At 31.8% G+C, this 19505-nt stretch overlaps 3 protein-coding genes across 8 annotated transcripts in view; 1 reads left to right on the forward strand and 2 right to left on the reverse strand.

The window, feature by feature from the left end:
• kay (transcription factor kayak) overlaps nucleotides 1-2060 on the forward strand; it is a 54740-nt gene extending 52680 nt beyond the window's left edge. For all 3 annotated transcript variants that reach the window (XM_066406180.1, XM_066406182.1, XM_066406183.1), the window contains exon 6: nucleotides 234-2060. In XM_066406180.1, coding sequence (XP_066262277.1) covers nucleotides 234-533 — 300 coding nt within the window. In that variant the 3' untranslated portion in view covers nucleotides 534-2060. The remainder of the gene's footprint in view (nucleotides 1-233) is intronic.
• Nucleotides 2061-5082: 3022 nt separating this feature from the next.
• Nucleotides 5083-11862, reverse strand: LOC136419980 (G2/mitotic-specific cyclin-A-like). Of its 2 annotated transcripts, XM_066406592.1 has the most exons (12): nucleotides 11557-11862; nucleotides 11007-11168; nucleotides 10131-10292; nucleotides 9794-9952; nucleotides 9276-9404; nucleotides 8430-8982; nucleotides 8198-8371; nucleotides 7572-7618; nucleotides 7383-7502; nucleotides 7160-7321; nucleotides 6936-7097; nucleotides 5084-6170 (listed from the first exon to the last, which is right to left on the reverse strand). In XM_066406592.1, exons 1-12 carry the CDS (start codon nucleotides 11716-11718, stop codon nucleotides 5880-5882), a joined length of 2283 nt encoding a protein of 760 aa, XP_066262689.1. In that variant the 5' UTR covers nucleotides 11719-11862; the 3' UTR covers nucleotides 5084-5879. The 2 variants fall into 2 exon arrangements, with proteins under 2 accessions (XP_066262690.1, XP_066262689.1); XM_066406593.1 differs by lacking the exon at nucleotides 9794-9952 and having other exon boundaries at nucleotides 5083-6170.
• A 7099-nt stretch (nucleotides 11863-18961) lies between these two features.
• Nucleotides 18962-19505, reverse strand: part of Dgk (diacyl glycerol kinase 1) — a 100201-nt gene continuing 99657 nt past the window's right edge. For all 3 annotated transcript variants that reach the window (XM_066406159.1, XM_066406158.1, XM_066406157.1), the window contains one exon: nucleotides 18962-19289. In XM_066406159.1, coding sequence (XP_066262256.1) covers nucleotides 19200-19289 — 90 coding nt within the window. In that variant the 3' untranslated portion in view covers nucleotides 18962-19199. The remainder of the gene's footprint in view (nucleotides 19290-19505) is intronic.

Genomic DNA, 19505 nt, shown 5'->3' on the forward strand with positions numbered 1-19505 from the left:
TAAATTACTTGGGAATAAGCCATTTAACAATTTCGTAAATGCCATTGTATCCACATTCTTTGTAATTGCACTGAAATATTTCTTTCCTTTTTTGCCTTGTTCCTCGATATTATGAAAGTTCGTGTTTAATAATAATCGCTAGGTATAGTAAATTTCAATGATTAATGGACATTAAGAATAATACCAAAATTGTGTGAAAGTAATTTTTATGTGATGTATTTTTTTTATTACAGGCACCGATGCTTAGTCAAACAATCACCTTCAACCCCAAACCATCCAGACCCAACACTCTTAACGTAGCAGTGACCCAAGCGCCAACTACGAGAGTCAACGAAGTGGGGATCCCCATCACTACTCCTTCTCACGGTCTTATCTTCAACTTTGAGTCCCTTATGGGAGGAGGAACCGGTTTAACCCCTGTTAACACTCCTCTAATCCCCTCTTGCAGCTCGCAACAGCGCTACATACCAATCAGCGTTGCTGATATCACTTCACCGGATTCTCAAGTACCACCGAAACTTGTTAGTTTATAATAGAGGGGAAAGTTGTCAGAGGAGTGGGTATTCTTGAAGAATCTTACTTTTAGAGATTTTTGTCAAACATTTGGTTGATCTCATCCGATGAGGTCTCTTTGAAATTTTCTTAAGAATACTTTGCTCCTTTGTCCTATTTGATGCCAATTACAGTTGTTTGTTGTTGAGAATAATACTATAGCTCAGTTTTTTTGATACAGTATACCAGTTTTTTGACAAGTTTTGCTAAGCGTTTGTATTGTTAAGCTGCGTTTTCTAATGTACCTACGAGTTAAGTACTTTTCGCTGTGACAGATGATTGACGCATTATCCGCAGTAATAATCCTATGATGCTAAAGCAGTGCTTTTCCTATAGACATATCGGGTTCTGCCTTAGCATCACAGAATCATTTTATGTATAGCAAAGTGGCTGTGTTACTTAGCAATCGTAACCTTAAACAGAAAATAGACAATCAGTAATTTGGGCAGGATTATTGGAAATTCTTGTCAAAATTCTTCCCAAATCCCGGTCTTCTATCTGTCACCGGATCAAACCAAAAAACTTAACTAGTAAAAACAAACCATTCGAAGTGTCATTTTAGCGTTAACGTTTTAAAGTATTTATTACTATTTGATAATAATGATTATTAGTAGAGATAGTTTTGTATTTAATGCTATGAATAACAATTGAGAAACAAAGTAATTTACCGTAACTAGAACAATTGTTGGAGGCTCTACATTTGAAATCTATTATATATCGGCCTTTCAACCTTATCTAGTCCACTTCTTCGCGTCGATAAATGATTGTTGCAATAAAGTAATATTTCCGAGGCAGCGGCGTGGCATCCAAAAACTCTACGTATACTTCTTTACATTGTCACATTAAGCTTACGTCGGCTACGCCACTGTCCGACGGTATGTTAGTAAATAAGTGCTCAAATAAATAATCGCTATTTTTGCTACTGCTGCGCGTTCCCATATTTTTGTTTGCGAAACCGAGAAAATGCCTTTTTCGATAGCCATAAATGCATATTTTCACTCAAATTCTTAAAACGAATGGGAAGAACTTATTCCATCCAGTGTTTTTTATAACTTAGTTTGTAAGATTTAACAAGTAATGGAAATTTTCAGGAAAAAAATCTTTATGAACGAGTCGGTCAAGGTGAACTTGGTCAACTTTATTTTTAGAGTTTGGAAAATGCAATGTTGTTTATGTAAATTTAGGCGGCATTTTGCCATTCAAAACTTAATTGAAATTGTATTTTTTTGAAGAATTATTGGATAAACAACACGGTCGAATTTCTCAATTCTGTACATTTTCCACACTGTATTTTTGAAAGCGAATATGTGTTACTAAATATAAGGATATGATATATTTAATATATTTCAGAAAAAGTACTTTATATTGAAAATATAGCAATATTTTGAGGTTACAATATTTGTAATCCGACAGTTTTTATAGAGTTATTTGTAGATTCATCAAACTTTTGTATTTATTTTATGCAATGCTAATATTAAGAAGAAATAAATTTATCTTTTCTGAAACTAGGTTTTTTGCGTTTTATTTATGTCTTTGAAGGACTAAAATTACCAAATACTAAATGATACCTATCTAATAATATATTTTCTTCACGTTCCTGGTTAGGTATGTATATAGATATTCAGAACCTTTGAAAATGGTCTAACTTTAAGAAAGTGAAAGTTTTCTACTTAATAACTAGTAATGAGTAAATGAGTTTTATTTCAAAACTGTGTTTAGAATTGGGGCCAGTAACAATAGTAATATTAACTTCTTTATTTACGTTTTGTTAAATTCCTCTAATCGTAATAACTTGGAAGTAATGCGTTCCATAAATACGATATGTGAATGAATGTGAAAAAATGATATGTAAATACAACTACTATTGTTAAAAATAGTAATAGTAATTTACTGAAAGATTCATTATTTTACATTTGTCTCACATAGTTCTTGGATTTACAAGACGATAAAGTAGCAAATTGATTGCCACAGTGAAATTCATAATTGAGTCTAAAACACAGCTATGAATTAAACTTATGTAGTAAATATACATTTGCGTTGAGTAAAACACTAATTTGTTTTCTAATTGGTACCGTTGGACACAAAAAGAGATTGAATGAAAAAGGAACAAAGGCATAAAACAGGTTGTAAAGTATCAGTCATGTTTCCGTCAACTGTTTGATCATTACTTTTTTAGCAAATATACTGGGCATGACTACATTATAGTATCAGTTATCCCCAAAATTAGAATTGCTCTGTGTAAACTAGATTTTACGAACATCCAAATTTAATTACATTAGTATAACTGTAATAGGCTGATAAAGACCAATTTTGCTATTCATCTAAGTGGTATGTTTTAAAGACATTGATAATGAAGTAGCTGATAATTGCCTTTTAGCTGTAGCACGCCTGTGTGTGATGGCCCACGGTTTTAGCAGAACTTTGTAAAAGGTAAAAACCCATTTTGGTCGAATTGTCACGTTGAAGTGTACTTCGTTAATCGAGTTTCTTCTTATTTCTAAACCTGATTGACATGCATTATTACTTAACAGTGAAATAAATTACCTTGTAAGTTGTTCCACCATCTATTACAAATGAAAAGAAGAAGTTATTTGTTACATAAGGGGAAAAGTAGTAAATTTTCTGCCACAGAGATATTTATAGCCAAGTCTATATAGTAATTTCCAGCTATTTTAATTAGATTGCAGATATAAATAACATTAACAATAACAATCTTCCAGCTAAAATCAAAAGAAATGTTTTTGAGGTTATGATGACACAACGAAAATAGAAATATCTGAGAGACGGTTTCTGATATTATCATCTTGTCTCTCTCTAAGTCGAACAGCTGGGAAACCCCAGACAAGGACGAATATATGATCTGGTCAGACGGTTCCAAGGACCAATCCGGTTTTATCTATTTTGACGTCTTTGTTTGGCTTTCATAGCGATGTTTTCGTGCTCCATCTAACTTACGGTGACCTACTAACCCACCCATCTTCTGAGCTATCTCTTTATTAAATAGAACATCCCCTTTAACAGCGCTAAAACACTTGACAGAGGAATGTGTGGAATGCAAGTAAAACTAGATCATGGGGGCGTCGTGTTCCTTGACCTTCACCTGGCGCTTGCGGTTGAATGGCTTCAAGGTCGATCGAATCGATTCTTGGAATTTGTTCATGGTAGCGCCATTTTCTTTTATTAAAGGGACGCCAGCATTTATATATTATACTCTTAGTAATTGTTAGAAGTAAATGAGCAAAGATAATGATAATGAATTATATTTGATTCAGTGATTTTATATATGTATATGTATACAGGGTTATTCACGCTATACGGCGCGGAATATTGTGGCTAAAATACGAGGCTTTCAAAAAGTTTCACTTTTGGGCTATATGGGGATCTATTATGGCTACTTTTTAAAATTATTTTCATATTATACAGGGTGTCCCAAAAGCCCTAAAAATATCAAAGTTGTGTTTTTTTTAATGGAACCCTCTGTATATTATTGCATGTTTGGATTCTCTGATCAAAATAAGTGTTTGTTTTAATAAGGTTTACTATACCTAAAACTTAATGATTTTTAAATAATTAGAATTTTATCAAAATTTGACCTAATTTTCATGTTTTAAACACTTAAGAACTATTTAAGTTATGCAAGTGTAATTTACAATGTAGTGTAACAATAGATCATATTTTATATCCCAATCATGATATGTATATTTAATATATTATAATAATGTATATGTATATTTCTTAAAAATCATGACTTCTTTGTAATTTTTTGTTTAAATAGTTATTTGTTTTATAAGGCGAAAAAAGAAATTTAGAATAACTAAGTTAAAGACGAGTGTGAATTGTAAACCAAGGTAAGGAAATAAATTCACATTGTTGCTGAAGAAAATCCGGATTTTTTTAGCTAACTAGCTGCTTACTTCTTTATATTTACTGTGCCTATTTCTACTTAAACATTAAATATTTGAAACTTAAACTATTTCTCGCAAGAAATAAATACTTTATTCGTTTAAAATGCATGAATTGGAAAATTCATTAAGGATACTCGAATAAATCAACTATGTATTCAAATAATGAAAAATAGACTATTGGAATATTTCTGGATGGTCGAACCATTAGAATTATTCGAATAATTCGAATAAACGATTCGATAATGATGCATTCTACAAGAAGGTTTTTTTTTTGAGTTGGAAGACGTTATGTCAAGCAACATTTTAGATTTGGATCATTTTTCGTTGACTCTATAAGATGATATAATCACATATCGGAATACTAATAATTTGTCCATGTAATAGAATAGTTTTCTTCAGTGCATCTTCATCTTGAATAAATTTGACAATTTTTTTCACTTATCATCTTCGGATTCTACAGGAAAAAACTTCAGAAATGCCTATTTTGGTTTTTCATATGAAGAAGTCCATTCCAGGAGAAACTGCCTTGTCCAATCATCGTTGATTAACTCTGTACCTACCTATCACAGTTTGCCTCAGATATGGTAAATAAAAAACAAGTTTTACATTCTTGTTAAAAATATGATAAAACTATATTCAAGTGATAAAACAATAAAATTATAAAAGGCCATTTTCTAGAAGAAATAATTGTATTTCGTCAAAATTTATTTCCTACTTTTCTTTATTTAATTCGCATTTCTTATGAACTCTCTAGTGCTACCTACTAAAAGCAATAAGTTAATAATTCTCACTTTTTTATTAATGAAGATTCAAATTCCGTTTAGTATTAAATATTTCGTAAATTATTTACAATAGAAAAGTATTAAACACTGTTCTATATAGAAATTTTTGCACAGAATACGGTAACATTCTTAAAGAAATTGCAAATAGATTCTCATTGAAATTTTGTGAAACTTTGCCTATTTAACAAACTTTGTTTAATGTGTTCTTATTAATAAAAAAGTTGCTGCTCATAGAACGATAGAAATAATTGCGATTCTGCACGAATGCGAACAAAAACGTACATAAAATAGGTGTGGAAAAAAGTGCTGCATATATCTTAAAATTATAAGGGAATATACAGGGTAATTCCGAAAACGTATAATATGCTTAAATAGTTTGTTAATGGAATACTACTTTTGAATATATGTATGTATTTATAAGGCACAAATATGTTTACAAACCACTTCGTGCATTCCTGTATTAAACGTTTTGCTCTAATTCTAATGCTAAAAAAGTTATCGATCGATTTCATATGTTTGGCGCAAATTGTGTACGCAAACACGTTTTAATAGAAATTAGGCACATAAGGAGTATGTAGAACATTAAATACATCATTGCGTTGAAATCGTATTGCATCTGACTTTCCGACTCTTTATACGATTAAAAAAACAATTTAGCCACATGCAACTTTTTTACATCAATATATTTGATAACAACCTCGTATTTCTTCATAATTGCATATTTTATGTTAGTGTCTACGACTTTCTCCACAAACTTTTCAAGTTGCTTTCGATCGTATCTTTCAAAATTAATAGGGACTTCCATCAAATTGTATACCCGTTTGTAGGACATATGCAAGATCGACGCCACAAGGAAATGACTGTCCACTAGTGAGTAAGTTTCGAATAAGACTGCACATTCCAGGGCAAATTTGGCACAGTTGAGTAAACGCTGAAAATATATACATATCTGGTTTAAGTAAAACCCATCAAAAACACATAGGATGCAGAGTGCAAATATAATAACTGCATACATATAGAGGGTGTAACATATTATGGAACTATTTCAGGGGTGAGAGTACTCCGTAAAAAATAGAAAAGCGCTAATAGACCCATGGTCAAATACGCACCATTTTCGGTAAGAAGTGCCTATAGGGTATTTGAATAATTGTTAATTGAATTAAATTAGAAATTTGGACTTACCCTGAAAACACTGTTTTGATCTAATTGAAACCATTTGGAAATTACGATCAAAAAAATGTCAGAATTGTTATATTACAAAAGGCAATATTTCGAACACGATTGATATATGTAGAAGTTGCTACGTGAAATATTTTTCAAATTTCATGATGCATCGAAAAATGCCATAATATACAGGTTCTATCATTTAAAAATGTATTACCGAGGTACTGCATAGTTGAAATATTTTGAAAATAAGTTGAGAATATTTTTAGTCTATGTACTTGTACCTTGTATAAGTTTTAGGCTTTTAGACTTTTAAAATTCTTGTTAGGAAATGAGTTGTGAAGCGCACTAAAGTATTCAACACTATTCTAAAGTTGAGGTAAAAACAGAATAATTAAACTTGCAAAATATTCATTCAAATTAGTTAAGCCACTTCTGGAATATAAAATATTTAAAGTTACTTAAAAAATGTCTCCCGTTACTTGTGGACGTCAGTTTATTATAACCAATACGCTATAAACAGAATACCTACATTGTTTTCCTCCAAATTAAATGATTTCATGTAGAAGTATAGAATATCAAGCGGGTCGGACATATTTAGGCAGAATTTGGCGGCTTTCACAATATTTTTCTCCATAGATAATATTTCTTGTTTAGAATATTTGCTGTCACAAAGGGAAAAGATTTTAGACGCCTGTAACGAAAAAAAAATTGCCCACACGTCGAAACACATATTTCCACCAAAAGTGACACTACCTTAAGTTTTCCACTATCTGTTAGATATTTATCACAAATCCACAATGCCACAATGGCAGTCAGATTATAAACCCTGCATCTAAGTTTCAAGCTAACTATTGAATAATCAAAGAGCCTTACTGCCATAAAATATGTGCTTTCGTGCTTGATATTTATAAATTGCTGGAAAAAGGAAATTATACTTTACCACGGGTATGGTTTGTCATATTTAAATTTTACTTACTGTTACTTGGCTCAACCAATTTAGAGTGTTGGTGCGTTCCCTCTTATCAATATACATTTCTACCCATTCGTACTTCAGCATAAACGATTTTCTGTTTAGAAGACTATAGGAAATCATGTCCTATAATAAAAGGTGCTTTTTATAGTAAAGCAATGTAAAAGATGAAATTATGAAACTGATATCGCTTACCTCCCCATATACCGGACAGTACCAAAATGGGTTCGCAGTAGACGTTTCTGAAACGAAATTGAATTTCTTGACATTTTTTTCTGGGGAAAAAATAATTAATATTTTCACAAAAGCTCCATTTACGGGCAAAATCATTGACATCAACACGTGAAATTTATATGTAAAATACTCGCAATTAGCTGTAGAATCTAATTCTAAAATAAAATATAGGGAGTTTTTTGAAAAAACTCATTTCAAATTCAGATTTTCTTAAAACATTAGATATCGCCCAATCTCTAAGGGATCAATATACGAAATTTGCATTATACTCATTGCTAGACCATTTTTAATGTCTTATTCCTTTTAATAATATTTTGAGAATTTTCATAAATTCTTGTCTACTCTTCGAATTTCGTGGATTTTTTTTCTTACTAGGGACTTTTAAGTGTAGTGAAGAGTGAGTTCAAATTAGAAACGAGTGTTGTTCTTTTAGCACTCCGTAAGTTGGTCCAGCCATTGACAAAATTCTCTCTGATAGCAACACAAACTAAGAATGGAACAATACAAACTAAGGGACTTTGATGTTTGAATTAGCACACTAATTAATGATTAAGGGGACCAGTGACTAGTATCAGGAAACCACTTACTTTGGCTTTTTCTCCTCTTTAAAGTGTTCTTTACAGCTGGAACTTTACAAATGCCTATTTGTGTTCCATCAGTAGACCCTGAAATTGATATGCTCCTTTTAGGAAGAGCTGGCATTTCCAACGGACTATGCATTGGCTTGGTTTTGGTCTTTGGACAATTTCCCCTATCCAAATCTGCAAAAGAGATTCCAAACTTTACATCCAAAAATTAATTAATTAGCTGGGTACTCACTAGAAAAGAATTCAGCCCCATTTATAAATGGTACGTCCTTTTCTGCTACAATAGAAGTATCTCTTGTAACCCTAACGAAACCCTTTTCAATGCCGAAGTACAAATCTTCACCCGAAGAACTCGCATGGAAATTTAAATTGCTTGGCTCAGTAGCCATTAAATATTGATTTACTTTTTTTATTTCAACTCTTTTGGGAGAACCAAAAGGTTCCAAGAATAATTCCTCACGCATGGAAGGAGAAAGGGTATTGCAAGTTTCTTGACAGAGAGACAAAAATTGCAGGCTGGGCAAAGTTTTGGCTTCTATGGGGTCGAGGACCACTGCAAAAGCTTGTTCTTGAGATTTTTCGGAGTAGTCTGAGGAATAGCCTGAGGAGTTGTTTCTAGTCTTATCGTTGTTTATGTAACTTGCAGAACTTTGTTCATTATTAATTGGTATTTTAAAATTAATATTTGCGTCATAGACATAAGTGTTGATATCCGAAGATTTTCTTGCTTTGGTTGCAGGGAAATTGTGGATGACTGTTTTGGTTTCAGCATGTTTTGGAAACAGCTGAAACATGCAAAATATTATTTTATTTGGTAATAACAATGTATGCGCTGAGAACCAGAGCAGAGCATGCCATAAAACGTCTAAGACTATGCCAAACCCTTAATTCGATGCTCCAAATGTTGCTTCCTGAAGTAATCTCCAATATTGTTCAAATAGTTTCGGATAGTTGGCCCACTGTGCTTTTAAAAGCCAACATTTGAAGCATTAAATAAATATTTGACTAATTCTTGAGAATTGTATGATAGAATGACCCGTTTTAGATCTTAAATTGTGAATAGGAGTTATGTACTTACGAACACATCGTCTATTTCTTTGTCATTTCTGGACCTGCCAGAATTGGGCACAGAGAAAGTTGCTGTATTAGCTTCTTTAGTTAGAATGTGGGTTTTAGCTTGATAGCACGAAGTGGATTTAGATCGCGCCTGGAAAATATTATATTGTAATAAACGTTCTACTTATTAGATTATTCTGGCAGAATCCCATAATGTGCCATAAACCACCCTATACATTATTATTATTCTCGTTATTATTATTATTTGTTATTTTGATCATGTGCTCTTATGTAATGAAGCAGAAAAATGGAAATTACTGTTTGGCGGGCTACCACATGAAAATAATTTTTTCTGTATATAAAGTTTCAATTTTTTAATTCCATCATCAACTTTCTTTTAATGCGAACTTGCTCTTTTTTTACGTATTCTGACAGCTGTTGATAATTAATAAATAATCATAAATAACCAACATTTGGCAAGTTGCAGACCTTTCAATTCTGCCTTTAATAAATTACTCCATAGAATTCAAATTAGAATACCTTTAAGATGCGGGTAGCAAGTTTAGTTTCAGATGAATTGAGGTTGTCTATTCTAGTTGATTCAGCTGCAGGTGGTTGCATAGGAGGAAATGGAGAATGAACATTTAACATGCTTTTTAGGTTAAGGATAGGTTGTTTTTTCCGGGATAGTGATAAAATCTGAAACAAGGAGAGGATAAATAAAATACTAATAGAGATAATAATGAAACGAAAGAAAAAAGTACTAAATACATAAATTCAATTTTAGAATTTTGCATTAATTTTAATTAGATCCAAAGGATGGATTTCAAAACAGTAGATTATTTTTGAATTAACTCGAATAAAACTGCAAACTTACCGTGATTTTCTGCGGTAATTGTATGACAGGAAGTTTGGATGCAGGTTTTGAAATCTTCTGGTCGGATTCTGAATTCCGTTGTTTTGTCGAATAGGAGGATACTGAAGGAAAAACAAACCTAGTGGGGCCTGAAGAAAACTTTTTTGAGCTACGCGTAGATTCCTATAACCAAATTTTATGCTGTTTTAGCAGATACATACTGCCATATACAAAAAACAATGTTAACAACCATGCGCTCGGAGGAAAAATATTTTACGTAACATATGCAGAAGTGTCATTACCACACTCTACGTATGAACAGAACGACGTGTAGTGAGTGCGGTCAACTGCAATCAACGTGCGGTAAAGTCTCGCTTTCTGTACTTGTTTGGTAAATGCTTACTCTTACCGTAGATTTGGGTGTTAACTTTAGAACTGTCAATTGCGATGTTAGTTTCACAATCTTATGGCCGACTTCTGAGTTGTGAAGTATTCTGGACTGAGAGAATGATCGAGGAGAAACATATCTGCTGGGACCAGGGTACGATAGTTTCTTGCATAGCTTTGGATTCTGTGTATATAAAAATGTAGTACAGTGTCACATATTGCTAAACTCAATGCGCAGCGGAATGTTTTGTAAGGAGCGCATCGATCCGCATCGTGTTTTGTAAGACGCAAGAGCAATAATAACACTTTACGCACAACTTGAATTTTATGAATAGTTTGATTAAATGCTAAATAATCCCGAATCCACATAAGGAAGATTTCAGTGGCACCTAAAAATATCAGCGTCATGTGAAGGGAATCTACCAGAGACCAAAAAGATTTAACTCTATAGAAGAGTCTGTTTTTCAATAAATTTAAAGATCTGTAATGTATGAAAATAACTATTCTTACCGTAGGTTTAGGTGTTGACTTCAACTCCGTCGGTTGCGACGTTGGTTTGATGAACTTATGATTCAGTTCTGAGTTGTGAAGTGTTCTGGGCTGAGAGGATGACTGAGGAGAAACATATCTGCTGAGACCAGGGCACGATAGTTTTCTGCATAGCTTTGGATGCTGTATGTATCACAATGTAATGCAATTTTTAAAAATATATTGATATTTCGTGTAACAAAAAAAAATGGGAAGATATACTTAAAGTTAATTTATAAAGCTTTTGACTATGACCAAATTGATAGTTAAAATATTTTTTTCAAAAATGATATGTGCGTCACCCTATGGAAAAGTGAATATTATTTCGGATTGTAATTTGAGTTGTTAATATTGATTTCAATTTTCTTTGACTAGTTTCCTCAGTTTCTTGTTAAATGATAACAATTTAATTTTATTTATATCACGTAAAGCAAAACAAATCTATTAGCTGTTAAATCGTAATAACAAGTTGGCGAAAGTATCTTAATACTATTAGTAATTGGAAATTAACTTTTTTATCAGGATTATTTACCATTTGTTCTTTTCCTTTCTTATCATCCAGACCTTTGTGGTGTAGGGCTTCGCACTGTATATTAGCCAAAGGAGGACGATCAGACTTTCTAACATATTTTTGATTATCGATACCAGGGCACAAACAAACATGCTTCGTCCTAATTTCGTATTCACGTGACATTATTGCAGACAGTTAAAGTTTTCTGAATCGAATTAACATTGGTCAAACGAGGGAAATAATAGTTTTAACCAAGAAGTCTTTGAGTAATAAATTAAATTTCACTATACAACCTTGGCACCTATTGAATATTTTTCACACACTGAGAAGGAACAGGAACAGAAAAAGTATCTAGTACTGACCGATAAGCATTTTGTAATTTTTTTTGGAGGAGGCAAAAACAGCAATAGATTTAGGAGTGGTTAAATGGGTGAATATTATAGTTTCACGATTTTTCAGTTGTTTTGAAAAAAGCCGGAATTTTCAACCGTTAAAATTTTTTTTTTTTGCGAGTTATGGGAAGGGATAGGTAAAAACTAAAACCAATTTTCCATTGTAGTTTTTTATAAACTTCAACATGACAGTCTTGATTTCATTCAATTACATTTCTTTTGTCGAGAATGATCCTCAAATTTTTTTCTAAATACGATCCTGGCAGCTTTTTATCGATTTTAAGATAATTTTTTAATACAAATTCATTTATGTATCACGTTTAGCAATTTACACTATGTTTGGGGTTTTTATTACTTTTTTATTATTTTACGTGGGTGTCTAATTTACCTACATGCAGTTAACATAACTAAAACGAAATAGCTAAATTACGAAAATTGTTGAAATATATGCCAAACTTTAAGTAACATATAATTTCAAAAACTTTGAGAACTCAGCAATTGTTCTCTCAATATACTTGTGCATTTAGTTGTTATATTTCGAATGAATATATCTATATTTTCCCAATTTCTTACGTGTGCAATTATTTTCTTACTGTTTCCAATAAAGGTAGTAAGTGGTCGAGATGACTAAAAACCAGAAATAACGTTGTTTTCTTCAATCGAGTGAAATTTCAGATGTAAAGGCGAATCGACTGATTGATTACATTATCGACCTAAATGAGTAAAATCCTAAACCAATTCAATAAAAAAATATCGGCAATTGACGAGAAAACCAATAAAACAAACGTAATTTCTCGAAGGAATATAATTATATATTTATAGTTGACGAATAGTACGTAAAGATATTTAACGAAACTTGTATATGAGACAAAGTTTAATCGAAACGATTCATGGCCCTTAAATATTCCCAAATTTATTAACAATTAAAATTTGGAGAAGGTCCAGTCACTTTGAAGACGAATAACAATCTAACTTAAGTAAATTTATCTAAACTTAAATTATAGTATCACATAAGATTGAAGGGTTAACAAAATTTATATCTACCATTAAATAACAGATATAAAATTAACATTAATCTCACAATATAAGAATACTGTTGGCTCAATACGAAATGGTTTAAAGGTTTACACGAACGCATGGTTGACATTAAAGCGTAGAAAGCAACTTACTTAAAGCGAAATACAGGATGCCATATCAATCCATTAGGTAACTTCTTTCTGTCTACAAGTGTCTAGAAAGATGAAAATAATGGTAACAACCTCAATATCAATGCTAAATAAGTCATCATAATGTAGGTTTTATTTACAATAAAGGTCTGAGACATCCTGTACAGTGTCAAAAATATAGATATAGATGAGTCGGCGCTGTGTATCGATTAGAACTACTTACATACAATGAGATATGAAACAAAAAAATATGCATTTAAGTTACAGTGAACTTGGACGTTACACGTAAAGCTATAGGACTTTGATTTGGGGGCACTAACATTTGCAGACGGTCAGCTACTGACACATAAGTCGACGTGAGAAATTCTTTTCAGTGTCCCACTTAACACAGACACTTATATACAGGGCGCGGACGAAAATGTCTTAGAGTCTACACATCCTACCATATACACGGTTTTTATTTTACAATTAAAGCTTCAACAGCAATAGACTTCTCCACGTTCTTGTTTATAGTGGCAGTTCTAAATTGATATAATAAAACGTAGATAACTTTTTATAAATGCATTTTATGCTTTTAATGTTGGTTTTTGAAGCAGGCTTGAAACAACGAGAATTTTGACACTACTCAGCAGGTTTTTCATTAGTTTCAAAAGGTGTTTGTTAATGATTTTGTTTGGAAAATATCTATGGAGTCCGTGCCAAAATGCAGTTGTGTCAACCTTGCTCGGTAATAAATTAATATCTAGAACATAAGATGTAACATCGAGACATTCAATAATTTGTTCACTTCTTTGAAAATGTTGTCATAGTCGATTGTTCATTCAAAATTCTTGACTAAAAGAAGCTTACTCGGAATCGAATAAAGATTCATTAGTTTCCGTAGCGAAGATATTAGTATAGAAGTTCTTATGACTGAAAAATCAATGTTCCTCAAAAATGTTTCCTCAATAATCAAGGTTACTACCAATGCCATTATCTTTGAACATCTGATTCGATGATAACGGCTTCAAATGGCCTAAACAGTATCATCCAACGTTCGTCCTACACATAATTTTAATAATTTGTTTGAGACCGCCGTGAGTTTGCCATAATCCAATTAGAAATGATGGTCTAGCCTGAACTAACCTATAAAGGACATTTTTAATAACTTCCTTAATTGTTGAACAAGCAATGGTTGTTTTTGATTGCCATTATTACCGGTACGTGATCAATTAGTTCTTCTGAGCGATGTACAATAATACCTCGATTTGAAGGTTTCTAGGGAATTAACGGAACACGTTTTAAAGTAAGTCAGATCTTCTGGAACAATATAGGTATTAAATGGATTTTGCTAGAGATATATAGTTAACAGAAAATTTATAGGTTGTTAGGGAATCGATATTGACAACACCTTCGAAGCGACAATTTCAAAAGAATGACCACTGGCCCCATAGTAGGTTGGGAATACTTTCAGAAGAATTTATAAAATTGTCTAATGTTTTTCTTGTTCATCGGATTCGCCATAAGCTGTTTCGTTCTTTTTGAAACAGTGAATTATTGTCGATGAAACCAGTAGTCTTAAATGACACCAATAAGTTACAGCGAACAGATAATATATCAACTATATTATTAACAACAGACATTTTAGATAGTTTACCATATTTAGTCACAGTTACTAACTTAGTTGGCGATAATCATAACATTCGCTTAGAACTCTTCAAACTTATGATGTAAATTTACGCTATTTGGAAGTAACAATCACAAGTGAGACATAGGTATTCTTGAGGCAATTTTGGTAAGTCACACAGCTAAATTAAATATACTTGATAGGTAAGGACTAGCTAGTAGCTGCCAAACACCGGGGCTAAAAAAAGGCGCCGATGCCGATTCAGTGCGTGATATCCTCCTTCGATTTGGCCCTGCCATGCCGTGCCGTGCCGTGCCGAATAGACCGTTCCGACACGATTCAGTGAGTCTACTGTTTCAATACTAATAAGAGCTATAGGCGTAACGCCATTCAGCAAATGGAGGATTAAAAAAAATAATTGCCATGAACTTTAACAATTATAACAATTCGATCTTGGAACTGAACTGTCAATTGAGCAATTACTAAAATCTTTTGGCTCATTAATTAAAAAAGACGTATAATTTGGAAAGTTTGCGAAATATTAACTTCTTATGGCTTTTCAGTGAAAAGTGGTGAAACACTGACGGAAAAGAATTACGGATACGTGTTACTTTTCTCATTTACTTCATGTAATAGGTGTTTTGTTTTTTCCCTGTATAAGAGGGTAGTGTTACTTTTTAATTTGTAAAACTTAATTTGGGATATCGCAAGATGGAGAAATCCAGAAAAATATTTTGTAAGTTTATTCAAATGTCCCTATAAAGCCCCCAGAAAAACCAAGGAGCTTAATAAGCTAAGAGAGAACAAATATTGAAAACATTTCTGAAAGTACAAAATAAGGAATCAAACGACAAAAAGAGCTACAAAACAAATAAAAAGTAAATTGGCGTTTGGTCATACTTCAGGTTAAGATATTCCCGAAGATTTTGAAACTGGTTCAAATGAAAATGCAGAGTGCTTATTTTGTACGGAACTATTTTCATACACATAAATTTTGTTTCTGTTGAAATAATAAATACATTAATTTTTATTAAAGTTTTCTTATGTAGGCCACTAGCAGTATATAATGTTTCTATGCTGGATCTTTTTTCAATACCCATAAATAAAAAAATTACAGTAAAAAACAAAAAAAAGAACCCAAACGATAGAATTTGTTGTCACCAATGCATTCATGAATCAATAAAAGAAAGTGCAGTTTTGTACCTTCACTGGTTCCAGCGAGTGAACGAAGCCAGGTATGAGCTGGCAATCAAATTATTAAGTAATGCATTCAGACTTTCAACCAAGTGAACTTTCGATGTTTAATACGTTGGGTGGCTCCAGCGCTATTGGTTCCATTGGAATCTTAATGTCTAGTGATTTATTTTTTCGGTGATGTTCTCTTGAGGTGAGGTACTTTTTCTAAATTTGCAAACATGACGGAAACGGAAAACAACTAGGACCTATAAAAATTTAAATAATTGGCGAATTGACTGATATTTTCCATTAGTTGCAAGTTTTTCGGAAAATGGAAAAAAATCACTTTTCTCACTTTCGGTTTTACCTGAAATTCAATTGTGACATTTTGTATCGTTGCTGAAAATTCATAAGGAAGCACTAGATGAGAAAATTGCGCATTTCTTCAAAAACAAATTAAAATCAACCAAAATATTTTGAAGCTCCAAAAATTTCTTGCATTATAAAATTTCTCGACCTTGTATTAATACTTAATTGTTCCAAAGTTTTACTTTCATCGTCAGAAAATTATAACGTACCTATCATGATTGTTGCCAAAAAAATACCGCATCACACCTATTGTTAGTACTAAACTATCTTTAACTCAAAACAACGAAACCAATATCAATCGAATTCGCTTGACAAATCTCTATAAACATAGTTTATACAAAACCACGCTCACAGCGTAATACTTAAAAGTTTTCTACTTAACGATGTATAGCTATCATCTGAGGTCCTACAATTCGCTTAAGAGATAAATGTTAGATATAAAAACTAGTGATTCCAAGAGTACTCTATTTCTAACTTGATGTGTATTTATGTATATCTTTCTTTAGTATAGTAAATCGTTTACAAGGCGGTAAGTTATAAGCGTTAAGTTTTATAATAATAAGGTTTTAATAACGTTCTTAAATTATTCAATTGGTAAATAATACCTACTACTAATGCCTAGAAATTATAGCTATGCAACCACATTTTTCTTCGGTAAGAAGCAGAGATTTATAGGCACTCAACTAGTGAGTATTCACGATTCAAATAGTGGATCTCTCTTAATAAAATTTTAGAGATATAGGAAACTGTCCTTAAAGTTGAGTATTAATGCGATATAAATTCTATAACTTTGATATTTTCATTTTGTAAGTTTAAATGTGGTTTAGCCAAATTCTTAGAGGCTCAAATTACATTTTTGTGTTTTTCTTGACGCAAAAATCTTGAATTTTGGCATGTGCAATGCGACTCATTAGGAGACTTACAATTAAAAGGAAGACCTTTCTTAATTATATTATGGTATTAATTAATTACTGCGTAGGTACCTTTGGCGGGAATTAGTTCGAAAGCAAGATGGTCCCTAAGATTCGCCTAGATATTTTAAACGTTTTATTGAACTACAGTTTTTACAATATTTATTATTTTATTGTTTAATAGCAGCCATCCTCAGCATTTTGTTTATAAGATTTCTAATAGTGAAATTATCCATAAGAAAATTATAGTCTTATACTCCGAATTTGAACTTGTGGATTTGCGTCATAAATCGTGACGTTATCTTTAAATGCCAGTATGTCCTAAATAAGATCTGCCTTTAATTATAAATTTGCTTTAGGTTTCCCTTGGGGGTAGTTTGCATTTATGGTTAAACTTAAACTGGCGCTATCCCGTTTTCCGGTAAATAGGGCTACGATTTTAAAACTAAATTTCTTGCCATGAAAATCAATGTTTTTTTGTTATTACTACTAAATTTCATTCTCGAAATTTCTTTAGGGCATTTACTTTCAAAAGTTTTTCGCACTAACTAGAAAGGCTTGTTCCATATAATATACGTACCATACACTATGTGGAAAAAATTCCTACAGTGATTTTTTTACAAAAACACTTATGTACACAAATACTTTAAAGCATTAATATCGAAGAACGCCACATCAAGTTATAATTTGCAATTATGCAGATCTGATAATAATTATTCATATTTTTTCATCTTCTGCCCATGCTCCTAAAAGCGATGCAGTAACTATTTATATTAAGGTTCGTTGTTTAATTCTCGAAGGGAAGTCACCGTTCTTTGTTCTTAAAGTTTCAAAATTTTCTCCTGGAACTTTCGTTTGGTTTAGCTCCTTGCATAAAATAGCAAGAGCTCAGGGAGACATCTGGGAAACCTTCTATTTTTACTTTTAATCGAAAAATAATTTTGCTATGTAAATATAGAATTGAGTTTAACCGAAAACTCTCAGAATACTTAATCTTAGTAAATACATTTTGTTTCACTATTTTCCATAACGTGGTTTTCATTAAAGACTACTCGCCAAAATCTATTTGCTTCTGCTCTAGATAACCTGTTAATCTAATTTTTAACTAAATCAGACTCGTAATTTATTCAATTAATTGAAATTTGATTTGAACTAGAAATTGAATTTCATTCAATGGTAGGAGATATTGTGAGTAATTGTTATAGGTGGTTTTTTCAAATTGCCGCTAGTCGTTAGTAACCTGAATAGTCGGAAATGCCTTAGATTACATATTTTTTATTTTTATAAAATTAAAATGTTATTATTAAAAATACATATAATTAGAATTCTATATGATAATTAAAAAAATAAACAAAAGCAAGATAATATGTAAATAGGTGTAGATGCTACAATAAATATTTTTGGCATTGTTAAATTACAGGTATTTTTCCGATTTTGACATAGGTTTGGGACATTATTTTTGTGCTTCATCCAGTAAAGATATGTTAGTGAGAACAACAAACCTATGATTCAATCCCACAAGTTCAACACTCAGACTTTACCTATGAAGCTAGTTGAATACAGGACATCAGTAACATTTTTACCTACAATATTTCTATTTTTTTTTCTTAATTATTGTAAACATTACTGTCTCGATATGTAGTGAATCATTTTTATATCTGATTTTTTTAAATTTAAAGAGAAAAAATTGCGTTATCCTGTATTCCTTTTGACTTAACCTATAACGTCTATTATACTACCCGATGAACAGCATATATTTCTCATAAACTCATATAAGTATCAACAGTAAGTCCTTACATATATCGCAAGATTTAAGAGATTTCTTACAATAATAAATGATTATTTACACCGTTTAAAAATAATACTGACTGAGAATACTCACTATAATCAAATAATACCAGAAGAAGTTTAATAAAATGTGCAGGTACATGAGAAATTAGTGCAAATAGTTAAGAGTTCTTAATAACTTTCAGCGAAACTGTAAATTAGTTACATTAATATCACTTTGAAAATAGGAAGAAATTGCGGTAAAATTATATTAGATCTACCGCTTAAAAAAACGAAAAAACCCTTTCTTCTTCTCAGTCGCAGGCGCCATAAGCATAGGTACTTGGTTCTTGTGGGTGATGCGTATCTGAAATACGGTTAACCCAGATTACAAAAAAAAATTCAATTTCTATTGGTTCCTATTAATTTCATTGGGGCAATTCAGATCGAATCAAGATAATAGTTTTCGAAATATCCAGAATTTGTTTAAATTTCACGAAATAAAGTAACGTTATATTTGGTTAAAATTTGTACATCGCAAAAAGTTACAGAGAAATTCATGATAACGATTTTTCCTGTCAAA

This window comes from Euwallacea similis, chromosome 3, assembly GCF_039881205.1.
Source record: "Euwallacea similis isolate ESF13 chromosome 3, ESF131.1, whole genome shotgun sequence".
NCBI lineage: Eukaryota > Metazoa > Arthropoda > Insecta > Coleoptera > Curculionidae > Euwallacea > Euwallacea similis.